This window comes from Cynara cardunculus, assembly GCF_001531365.2.
Source record: "Cynara cardunculus var. scolymus isolate 2C chromosome LG 12, CcrdV1, whole genome shotgun sequence".
Classification (NCBI taxonomy): Eukaryota; Viridiplantae; Streptophyta; class Magnoliopsida; order Asterales; family Asteraceae; genus Cynara; species Cynara cardunculus.
In genome coordinates, this window is record NC_037539.1 from 37,124,172 (window position 1) to 37,136,301 (window position 12,130).

General features: G+C 35.3%; 1 protein-coding gene across 5 annotated transcripts; it reads right to left on the bottom strand.

Annotated features, from left to right (window-relative positions):
• Positions 1-3,915: 3,915 nt before the first annotated feature.
• Positions 3,916-11,294, bottom strand: LOC112523542 (ELMO domain-containing protein A-like). 5 transcript variants are annotated; one of them, XM_025133186.1, is made up of 10 exons: positions 11,027-11,294; positions 9,812-9,911; positions 7,694-7,803; positions 7,471-7,539; positions 6,838-6,953; positions 5,567-5,621; positions 5,311-5,431; positions 4,856-4,903; positions 4,645-4,739; positions 3,916-4,210 (listed from the first exon to the last, which is right to left on the bottom strand). In XM_025133186.1, exons 3-10 carry the CDS (start codon positions 7,793-7,795, stop codon positions 4,109-4,111), a joined length of 708 nt encoding a protein of 235 aa, XP_024988954.1. In that variant the 5' UTR covers positions 7,796-7,803; positions 9,812-9,911; positions 11,027-11,294; the 3' UTR covers positions 3,916-4,108. The 5 variants fall into 5 exon arrangements, with proteins under 5 accessions (XP_024988954.1, XP_024988955.1, XP_024988951.1 ...); XM_025133187.1 differs by lacking the exon at positions 11,027-11,294 and adding an exon at positions 10,796-10,856; XM_025133183.1 differs by lacking the exon at positions 11,027-11,294 and adding an exon at positions 10,442-10,611.
• Positions 11,295-12,130: the final 836 nt, after the last annotated feature.

Here is a 12,130-nt window from a genome sequence, read left to right on the forward strand (position 1 = left end):
ATGATGTTTTAATTTTTAGTCAAAATATTGAACAACATTTTAAACATTTAAGAATTTTTATAAATGTTGTTAAAAAAGCAGGACTTGTAGTTTCTGCTAAAAAAGTTAAACTTTTTCAAACAGGAATTTGTTTTCTTGGTCATAATATAAAAAATGGATCTATTATTCCAATTGATAGAGCCATTATTTTTGGTGAAAAATTTCCTGATGAAATCAAAGATAAAAATCAATTACAAAGATTTMTAGGAYGTCTGAATTATATTTCAGAATTCTGTGAAAAATTAGCTTATATAGCTAAGCCTTTATATGATCGACTAAGGAAAAATCCACCTGCTTGGACTAAAGAACATACTTTAGAAGTCCAACAGATTAAGCAATTAATCAAGGAAATTCCTTGTTTAGCCATATCTAATCCAAATGCATTCAAAATTGTTGAAACTGATGCATTTGATATTGGATACGGTGGAATACTTAAACAACGCCTAAAAGACAAAGAACAATTAGTTCGATACACCTCTGGTTTATGGAGAGGTCCTAGAGTAAATTACTCAACTGTGAAAAAAGAAATTCTTAGTATTGTATTAACAGYACAAAAATTTGAATCTGATTTAATTAATCAGAAATTCCTAATTAGAGTAGATTGTAAATCTGCTAAGGAAATAYTATTCAAAGATGTTAAAAACATTGCCTCTAAGCAAATATTTGCTCGTTGGCAAGCTATTATGTCTATATTTGACTTTGATATTGAGTATATTAAAGGGGAATCTAACCATCTACATGATTTCCTTACTCGTGAATTTTTACAGGGAAAACATGTCTAAAAGGACAGATAAAGGAAAGGAAGTCTTAAAGACGACGCCTAAGACCGTCAAGAAAGATGTCAAGAAAGACGTCACCACATCGTTTAAAACGATCACAATGACTGATGCTAATCAAGCCAAGCGATAGAAGATCAAAGACACTCCTAAAGAGGAAAAGCTTAGAGATGATGCTTACAAGCTAGCCTTGGCAGCAAGTTATCCTGGAGAATATATTTTCCCATATATTCCGATTTCAACAAAATGGGTAATACCCATTGAAAACAAATATATGCATCTTCAACCTAATGAGGTTGTATCATTTTATTTTAAAAATAATGCTGACTCTTTTGTTTATTCAAAAGATTATCAGTACTTTCAAGATATTCTTGTAGCCACTAGGTCTGTAGAATTCGACTCTACTGAACGATTTGGAGGTGAAGTTGCTTATAGCAAAGCAGTACTTCATAGGGTAATTCGACCCGATCAATGGACTGGTGATTTGTTTAAGCCTTATGAAATCACTCGACAATTAAGGCATAAAAATGTCACTTTAAATTTCAATTATTTTGATTATATCAATGCCTGGGAACATGCTTTCTATTATGAGAACAAGCAAAGAAAATTTTCTTGGTGGATTCAGTTTTCTGCTTCTTTTAGCAAACCAGAATTACCAAATTGGTTTATAACCTGGTATACACAATGGGGATTATATCCTATTTGTCTTCCTGACAAAGTCAGAAAAATTTATGAAGATTTTGTAAAGATTAATACATCTTTATCAAATCCTTTTATGTGGTTTACAATACTTTATCAAGTACCCTGGATTATTCGTTGGGAACCCATTATTTCCTTACGCAATTTATCTAAACTTGGTGAAGAAGTTAAACCCATCCCTTATTTGGGACGAACAATTTTGATCAAATGGTGGATAAAATTCAATTTCTTTGAAAACTCAGTGTTTTCTATTAGAGGGTTAATTGATCTGGAACCCCCGAAACCACCGAAGCCAGATGTCCAATATATCTTTAAAGAAATTACTTCAAAGATCTCTAAAGAAGATTTGGTGCAAATCATGGTTTTATTAAAGCAAAATGAAGCAGGCCCTGCAAATGCCGATTTAGCATCCTCTCATATGTCTGAAGATGAAGCGGCCGTTGATCTAATGCAAGACTCACAAGATCCTTTTGATCTGTAAGATGGATCCTTATGCAGCTAGAATCCGTCGAGAGCTAAAAGCCGTAAAAGAATCAATAGCACAAGTTGATTCATCCATTGATCATTACAATCAAATTGTGGAACATGAAATTGCAGCAGACAATTACAATTGGAGAAATGACGTCCAATTTTTACGCTGGTTAATGTTCTACAGAGCTCAGTTGAAATTTCAACAAAGGCAAATTTTTTCTCGCGCCTTCTAGATAGTAAGACGTCATGCATGACGACTTTCTTCTCGATTCTTATCGATGGTGGCGGGCCCCAGTTCTATCATTCAGTCACATAATTGAAGATATTGGAGGGACCCATTGCTTATTTGCTGGTTTATTTTCAGCCGTTTCTTTAGATAGTGGATTGTTAGTGGTCGGCCCCACACCGACTTTTTTCTTGTATTTATAGATGTTTAGTTTTCATTTCTRRACACGCTCAATCTTAGTCTGTAATCTATCTTCTACTTCTCTCGTGTAATCTATCTTCATTAGAAATAAAAGAAATAGTTTGTAAATACTCTCTTTAATCGATCCTGTCATCCTGTCATCCTCTTGGAACTAAACGTCTACCAAACTGCAAGAGGCCTTTTTTGAAGTACGTAGAGAGTAGAACTAAAGTTATGTTGGGATAACTCATCCTGCCCCAAATCTCTGGAGTTCTAGTAAAAAAATGCAAAAGACAGTCAATCAAAGCAGAAGAGGATCACCCTTGGTGTGATCATTGTCAGATAATCAGTGCATTTCATACTTACCATAACTGGTGCTCGGTGGTTTTTATTATTAGTCGATGATTATAATGTTGGACATTTCCTGCTTTTAGACCAAGGATAACCAGGGGAGATTGTACACTTGTACAAGCTGAGAAAAGCATTGTACGGACTTAAACGGTCCCCTAGAGCATGGTTTGACTGTTCACCAAGGTCTTCAAATGATGGATACTCCCAAACACAGACAAATCCCACTTTGTAGAACTCTTCACAAATGAGAGAATCAAGGATTTGAAAGTGTACATTGATGACATACTTCTCAGTGGGAATCATGAAAGAGAAATGAGGAGGCTAAACATGCTATTCTCCAAGGAGTGCAGTATTCAAGACTTGGGATTTCTGAAATATTTCTTGGATATGGATGCAACATAGAGTAGTCAAGAAATCTGAGTCTCTCAACAGAAGTATAATCTGGACCTATTACCTGAAACCTGTAAGATTGGGGGCAAACCTGTTAAAACTCCTATAGATCCTAACACCAAACTAATCCTTGGCATTTCTTAGTTTCTTCACAAACAATCAATAGATCATTCGAAGAAAATAAGAAGCTCCTAAAATACTTGAAGGAGGATCCACGGAAGGGACTATGTTCAGGAAATCAGTCAATTAGAACATTGGCAGTTTTGATGTTGTTTGGGTTGGATCTTCTTGTGACCAAAAATCCACATTTAGATATTGCTCATTTATTTAGTTCCGTGTAATAGCAGAAAACAGACGCTGGAAGCAAGTAATGTCAAGGCTTTGTTCCATGCATTATCATTGGATGGTTATGAAACAATTTGGTTTTCCGTGACCACTAAACGAACTTAAGGTTGGAACTTTAGAATCTATCAGGATCATGTGTGACAACCAGTGCTATTGCCCAGAATCCAGTCCATCATGATAAACGCATGTGAAGATCAACACAAATTTCATCTGAGAAAACTCAAAGCAAAACAATCTCACTCGACTACATACCATTATGACTGCAACTTTGTTTCGGTCCGATCTCACTGAACTATGCACTATACTTGGTTAAAGAACATATATCGGCATGTGGTTGGACGTATAATGCTGTATGCTTATTCTTAGAGCATTTGTTACCTAAAATATTGATTTAGATCCTCATTATAAAGCCTATCAAAACCATATGTATAAGATATTGTGCGTATGTATATATGTATTGAGTCAAACAAAAAAGCATTTTCACATCTTTCATATAGGTACAGAATCCATGACTGTTTTTGCATAATGCTAGATTAGACATCATCTTTCAGATGCACTGTGCAAGAAAATTCTAGATCCAAATTGTGCTCTCCATGAAGGTTATAGAGAAGGAAAGAGATAAAAGCAAATGCTAACTGTAGAGTATATTGTAAGCCGGTAAATCTTGTATTTGGTAAATGTCTTCCAATGATAGTTCTCTCTCCAATTGTGTTCGTGTAACTTTTAGTACTTCCTGGTAGCCATTAGACAGTGCATCAGTACAGAGGATTTACCCATAAATTCAAGATCCATGAAATACAAATTCAAAGCAATGGTTAAATCTAGTCTTCCCCCTACCCCTTTTGAATCCCATCCCAATGTTGAGTATCAATTCTAAATCTACACTACATCTATCCCAAAGGAAAAGTTTACATTTAAGATGTGTTATATATATATAGGAAAGGGTTCAAACAACACCTTCATTTTACGAAAACGCGAGAACACCCTTTTACTGTACAATCACAAGTAATATTGTAGTCCATCACATGGGATACTTAATTAGAGGGGCGAACGACCTTTGACATGTGATGAGGGTGTTCTCGCATTTTCGTAAAATGAAAGTGTTCTCGATTGAACCTCCACCTACACACACACGAGAGAGAAGAGAGGGAGAGAGAGAAAGATTACCTTAAATTCCATATATGATGCACGCATTGCAAGCCATTGAGCATCCATCATAGCGAAAGCTATACAATATAGAATATCAAAAGCTTCTTCGGTTTCTGCAAGTTCTCAACAGAAAGCTAATTGATCAGAGAACTTGTGAAAGAGAGGCTTCCATCTCATCCTTAGCCTTTTCAAGTTGGGTATGTTAAACAATCAGAATTTGCAAGCTTACCTTCTAATAACTTTAGAAAATTAGCACCAGGAAGGGATCTAGGTTTAACTGAAAAAAAAAATCATCATTAATGGCAATCACCATGAATATAGTTACTTCATCATTCCCACAAAAAACGGTAACTTAGTTGTTTTCTCTTGATACTCTTTTTGTCCCAAAAGGATATCCCACACAGCAAAGAATTTTTTAGGTTGACTTTGGATCCACCACTGATTCTATCTTAGATTCAAAATTTATAATTCTTGCCAATTTTGAAATGAAAAGGTAACTTCTGATGCTTGAGTAAGGCACATGGTTTCATTTAAGTGTTTTAACTGTTGATCATAATCATCAGATGACTAAAAGACCTTTGAATGATGATAAAAAGGATGAATCTTGTGGACCAAACTCAACACCATGCATAATTTGTGCCAGTGTCACATAAAACATCTCATATAATGAAAATGACCACAAACCTGAATATAAATCCAACATTTGAATCAGCATGAATGTTATATTGATGCCAGCGACTGCAAAAGGGTATTCCCAAGTCGCTCGGTTCCCACACTGTTTATGTAATAACCTATGAAAAGCAGCCTTCATTTTGAACATTTATCATTTAGTAATTATTCGATCCATGAAATGAACACTAGGAAGTGAAAGGAAAATGAATCTAAGAGAATACAATAGTAATCCCATAAATAACTATTTGGCACATTCAAGAGCTCTTACTGGAAATGTTTTAGCAAAAAACAGCAAATTCTCAAGCGAAATAAAACCGCAACCCCTATGACAAAAAAAGTCGGTCAGGAAAATAACCTGCATAAGGTATATACATCACAAAGCATGAAGTTGTATCTAAACAATAATACAACCACGGATGCTTACCTAAGTACCACCTCTAATGTGAGAAGTACAAGGAAAATAAAAAATAAACCAATAAACAAGCCAAACCAACCTAGTAAATCCCATGTGGGTAGGGTCGGGGGTAGAATGTGCACAGAGGTTTCCTCTACCCCAAAGGGTAGAGACACTGTTTACATGAAAACCCCCGGCTTGTAAAACCAAAAAGACACAAAAGTGCAAGGTAAAAGAGTGTGTGCAAATAAGTGATGAGACATTTAACAAAAGGAAAGGCTGAAAAAAATATGTTAAAACAATCAAAGAAACATGAAGAGCAATACTAACAACTAGTAATACCAACATGTCCTATTTGAAGGAAAACTCCTCTCTCACACGTAGAACATACACACACCTATCCTGTCCATTAAAGAGTTGGCTTCTGATAAGAAAACATCCAAACCAAATACTTTCCAAATTCAAATTTGAATTCAATTTTAATTGCATTTTTTTCTATACTAGTACTTGTTATATTGTTAAAATCTAGTCATCATAATTTTTCCATATACAGGTTCTCAAAAGTGTTAAATGAAGCTAGGCAGTCGAGTGGCATTTTAACTTTTAATGGCCTAAGATGAATTAAGGAGAAGTTTATGCAGTTCATTTGAATATACAAGGCATACTCATTTTAGGTTATGTAAACATATGGGGACTAATACCGTTATAGAATCTTGCTCTGATACAATTACATTGATTTATTGTTCCAATGAGGCAATGATATGACCACTCAAAAATTAATAGAAAGATACCCTCCAATTGAGAAAAGTCAATCGATGAAACTGTAATGCCCTTGCTTCATTTTTTTGCATCACTTGATCCAACAATAATTGAAGCTTGGAGAAGGGGGGGGGGGGCCTTTAACTCCAAGGCAGCACGCTTAATACCTAGACAGCTTCTTAAGCAACCTTAAGTGGGGGTTTTAGAACACACTCCATACAAATAGAATATTTCTTGTCAATTATGAGGTAATACCTCCTCGACACTCAAAAGGTAAATGTGGATTCTTTTCAGGATGAATGTAGTAATAGAAAGGAAGCCACCAAGAATCAAGTGCTCCAATTTTGTCATACTGTAATACAAGGATCAAGAAAATGCAGTTGTACCTGAAGTCAGTAGATGGATTAGCTCCTTGCCACCCCATATCCTTCCATTGCTCAGATATCAAACCTTCAAGTTTAACGTCCGGATATGCTAAGTGCCACAAATCTATAAGAGCTTTCTGTTGATAACATTAATAATTGCATCAAATAGACAGCAAAAGTAATAAAAGTTTGCACACAATGCACTTCATGAAAAAGAATCATGGGAATAAAATAGATACGATGAACTGGTTAGCAAGGTGTGACTTAAGCTCTCTTCCTATCCTATTGGCTATGTACATAGGTGGAATTAAACAAGAGTGAAAAGAAAGGATATAAGCTTCAGTAGTTTATCTAACAAAATCACTTAATTTCTACAATATGATCTAATAATATGCAAGCCCTACTAACTATAGCCCTTTGCGAAGCAAAAACAAGTGAAGAGGGTTTGTGTCTGGCCAGGTACATTATACCTGGGTAGTCCCATAATATTAGATTTTAATGCCCTCATTAAAACCCTAAAACTTTAATAAGATAGTGCCAATGTAAGTACTTGATAAGAAATCTGCAACTTTAGTGAAATTGAATGATAGTGGCATTAACAAAATAAGCAAAATGCTGCATGATTAGGAATCATATGGCAGTGTTGAAATATACTTGATGTTCGAGGCTATCTTCGTCATATTGTATGTGCAATCTTTCTTGAAGCCTTTGAAGACGCTCCTCCTGCAGGAAGTAGAATACAAGATAAATAAGAGTTGATCAACTTCTGTACACCAACTTTACCATCAAACTTGCAGTGTTAATCTTGTTTGTAATGCTGTGACACCTGCATAAACGCACACGTAATGATCCAAGTTGACAGGGTACTAAGAATTACCTGCATAGGACTGAGAGTAGAGTCAGAGTATTTATCACTTCCAAAACCTTTGAGGCCTGAGCGGATTAAGATTTCTCCAATCAAAGTTCGTGATCCAAACATAGCATCAGCTAAGTCCAAGATGTGGAAAAGAAAACATAAAGCATTAATTTGGCATTACAAAATTGAACTTTTAATAACAAAAAGACAGAAACTTTTGTCTCTAACATCATGTTTAAGAGTCTCTACTGTCTTTTTCCATATTTGAAGTATACATTCTGAAAGATACCTAACAAAAGCTAGATGCAAATTCGCCTGTTAGAATGTTGTATGGGAAAAACAGCAGGAAAACTAACAGATAGTATCGAAGATTGGGGTTACCACCACATCCTTGTTTATTACTTTTAAGTGACAAGCCCTTTATGACTTATGGTGTTCTATCTCATGTATCATTTAATACAAGAGTATACACACACTAATTCAAAATGACAAATTCTGACAAAAGAATGTCAAGGAAAAGAAAGTGAAGATGGGGTTGGGTTTTGAATATAAGACTAGAACAACTAAAAGCTACGAAAAAATAAATGTAATTTAGTTCATTTATTAGGTAACAAAATAAAAAATGTACTTGCCCATTCACTCTGGGAATGTGAGAGCAGCAATCTAGAATTTTGGTGAGACTCAAGTTGGTTAATGCACCATTCTGTCCCACATTGGTTGTGATTGTGAATTGTAAGTCTCATATAAACCCTTGGTTGGGCCACCAATAACTTCCTACCATGGTTTAGTTAGTTTGAAAATTATCTGGGTCAGTCCCCTGCTTTGGGTTGGGTACTACAAGAGGTAATGTGGTATCCAAATTGTCGCCTGAGGTGGTGAAGGGTGATCAAGACATCGGGAGTTTAACTAAGGTTGTGACATCCCTTCCCACACTGGTACTTACGCTACACACCTATTAGTACCATGCATCAGTCCAAACCAATCGGACGATGACCAAAATTGGAAAAAGAAAATGAAACCTAGAACCGAACAGTTAGTTACAGGTCTGATTCTAGTTCAGAATCAACTTGAATTGAATAGTGGATCAGGTCCCTAGATGATGTGCTATTTTATGTGTATTGTTGTGCTCATGGTAATCTTATTCGGGATTCTTGATTCGGTTCCCCAATTTCTGCAAAATAGTTCTACAAATTAATGCATGTTACATATTGCTTAAAATTTCTGGTTTTTGCACAATACACTCGAGTCTTGACTTTAAGACTTCAAGTCTTTAAAAAATTCAACCATATATGCTCAATATCAAATTATACATGTTCAACAAGACTTTATGTATTTGTTTCATAAAATCTTTATGAAAAAGAACGGTTTAGTTCCGGTTGTGGCCAATTTTAGGATGATTATGAACTTACGAATCTGAGGACCAGTTTTCCCAAAATCGAAGACCCAAGAACCTAATTGAAGACCTTACTTTCTGACTGGTTAAGTCCAGGTCAAATTTGGTTCACCATTTTCAAACCCCTTTTGCATTCTCTGACCTCCAACCATGGTTTTAGTTTTGAACCTATTTGCATTAGTCTACTGCTTTGGGCTTGAGCTGCTACAAAAGGTGTCAAAATTGTGATCCTACAAGATGCTGTGGTTTGAACTTATGACTCTCCTAGAAACAATGATTTTGGGTTTATGTTTTAGAGCTTGATGAGGAAGTCAGAAATTTAAAAAGCAAGAAAGTTGCTCACGTCCCTTCCACATTGTTTCTCGACTTCCAACCTCCTGCCATGGTTTTGGTGGATATAGCTATTTAGGCCACTTTGTTACTTTGGGTTAGTGTGATGAGCAACTAGCTAGTTTCCATCTCAACGTAGATCTTATTAATCCACATTATTATCGAACTCCAACCAAAATGAAGTAAAAGGAACCATCTTCCTTCCTGGTATGCATAAAAAGATTGTCCTTGTTTAAAATTATACCCAAAGAATTTCAGAGTATAATAGGAAGACACATTAGCATCATCCTCATATTTTCACTAGTAAGCAACATAACTCAAACGAGGGGGAGTAGTTATACATGTTAACATGCATTCCCTAAAGAGAATTAAAATTAAATCAAAGCAATAGAAGGTGTAAAACATTTTTAACTCACTAATGCATTGAGCTAATCGTGATTTTGTGGCAACAGGTTCATGTGACAATTTCAAGATATTCCCTTTCTTGAGTCTCCAAGGATAGTCATCTTCATCAACCTGGTCGGTGATTAGAAAATAAAGGTACCAATCAAATAGTCATGTCATTCCAACTTTATGAGTGGCTAATGAAACAAACTAAAGATGATGAATACCAGTAAAGTAAGTGTAAACATGAAATCTTACAAGAAACTGAAAAACAACTCTCACCACCCTGATTAGAAGAACATAAAGCAATGGCCTAACATCCTAGATGCACCGAAATCTATGTTTGAACTTCAAAAATTCATAAAGGCATTAGAAAATTAAAAGCTCAAGAGAGTGATATCCCAATGATCTACACAAATAATGGAATTTTGGCACCATTATTTAGTTCCACTTCACAGTGCAGATTTCTAACAAATTTGGAAATGAAAATCAAAATCTGGGTCTTTAGGTGAATTCTCTAAAACATCAACTACCCCTCAATGTTTTTAAATGTCACAATAAAACAAATGAAATCAAAAGAACAAAGTATGAAATGGGTGATCAAGAAATGAAAGTACATAAAGATTGTAAGTGTTGGGGGGGGGGGGGTAGGGGAGGTTTACTTTATGATGGGAAGAACAAGAAGGTATGCATTTCCTGGGCCTAAATCTCATCAGCTAAAACCATAAAGAGAATGGGATTCACCCCATTCTCTCAACCTTTCTAACCAGAAAGGAACTGATCTCTCAAAAGCTAAAGTAAATAATTGTAAGACAGCCATACAGTGGCACTAAATTTCAACTTCTCATCATTCCAAATCAATCATCCCTCTAATTTAGGACCAAAGAACCTAATTACAGAAACTTTTGAAATTAAAAACCGCAATCAAAGGTATTTGGCTTTTTGCCCAAAAGGAAATGATGGGAATTGAAAAGTTTCTCAAAAAGGAAAGGACAAAAGACAAAAAGAGACAATACCCAATTAATATGGCCATCCAGAACACACAGATGATAAACAAACTAATAAAAAGGAACAATAACCATTCAGCAAAATAAATTAGATTAAGACAGAAAGTTCCTCAAAGGGTAAGGAGAAAGGCATATTGGAAATAGGGGAAAAACACAAAAAGAAACAATACCCATATAACATGTGAAGCAAACGATACATTTTATATGAATTGTTGATGGATTAAAGAAAAGTATAAATACCTCTTAGAGAACAAGAAATGGAGATTCTTTGAGAACGATGATGGCGATAGGAGAAGGTGAGTGTGGCGGAGCCATCTGGAAGGGTGTGGTGGGGCCACGGTTGGTAGGATTGAAGGGGGGAGAATGGCACCTGGGCTTTTTGGTGAAGGAACCCCAACAACCCTCACCGGCTACAAGGCAGAGGGTTTCTAACCGTGGCGTTTTCGTGAAAACCAGACATGTTTCTAAAATCCCGCTGCTTTATTTGTTTATTTTTCCTTTCATTTTTTTTCATTTTCAATGTTTTTGTCTAATTATTTTAGAGCCGTAAATGAACCGAAAGTTCAGCTAACCGTTTGTGAACCGTTCTGTGGAAAATTCGTTTATTTAAAAAATGAACTATTTTTTTTGTTCGTTTAGTTAAACGAACGAATATGAACAAGAGTCTCGTTCGTTCATTTACCGTTCGTTTATATTCGTTCATTTATGTTCGTTTATATATTAAATTTAATATATAATTTTTTATTTATTTACTTTGAATTCAAATAATATTTATTTATGTTCGTTTAACCTGTTTGTTTAGCCCGTTCGTTTATGTTCGTTCGTTTACGTTCGTTTAGCATGTTAACGAACGAACATAAACGAACACGAACACAACTGATTTCTAAACGAACGAACACGAACACAAAGACTTTCATTCGTTTACCGTTCGTGTTCGTTTGTTTGTTCGGTTAAGTTAAACGAATGAACATGAACAAGCTTCCGTTCGTGTTCGTTTACAGCCCTAGTTATTATTAAAATCTGAAAAAGTTATCAAGATACAATAAGATTGAGGTGGAATATATTTGAGGCCGGTTTATTAACTTATAGTTAAACGTTAATAGTCTCACTAATCAAAATGATATCATATGTAACAATCTTATTCGATAAGCGTTTACCGATAAGAGTTATCAGTCTCACTTACCGGGTAAGATTCCCAACCTTTGCTATATTTATTCGGCAAGATAAATGACTTGGTGAGCATTTGGTAACGGCTCCTTAGTGTAATGATGTGTTTTTTTCTTTCTCAATTAATGTACTTGGCTTTCAATTTTTCTTATTTTGGGTTCATGACCGAAAATTTGT

Bases quoted from the DNA above. Each gene is read 5' to 3' on its own strand.
- LOC112523542 (XM_025133183.1), bottom strand. From the start codon at position 10,492: ATGAGATTTAGGCCCAGGAAATGCATACCTTCTTGTTCTTCCCATCAT. The intron at 5,432-5,566 runs GTAAGAGCTCTT...TTCAAAATGAAG, and splicing joins TTTTTGCTAAAACATTTCCA to GCTGCTTTTCATAGGTTATT. The intron at 4,904-5,310 runs GTTTGTGGTCAT...TTTTTTTTTCAG, and splicing joins AATGTTGGATTTATATTCAG to TTAAACCTAGATCCCTTCCT.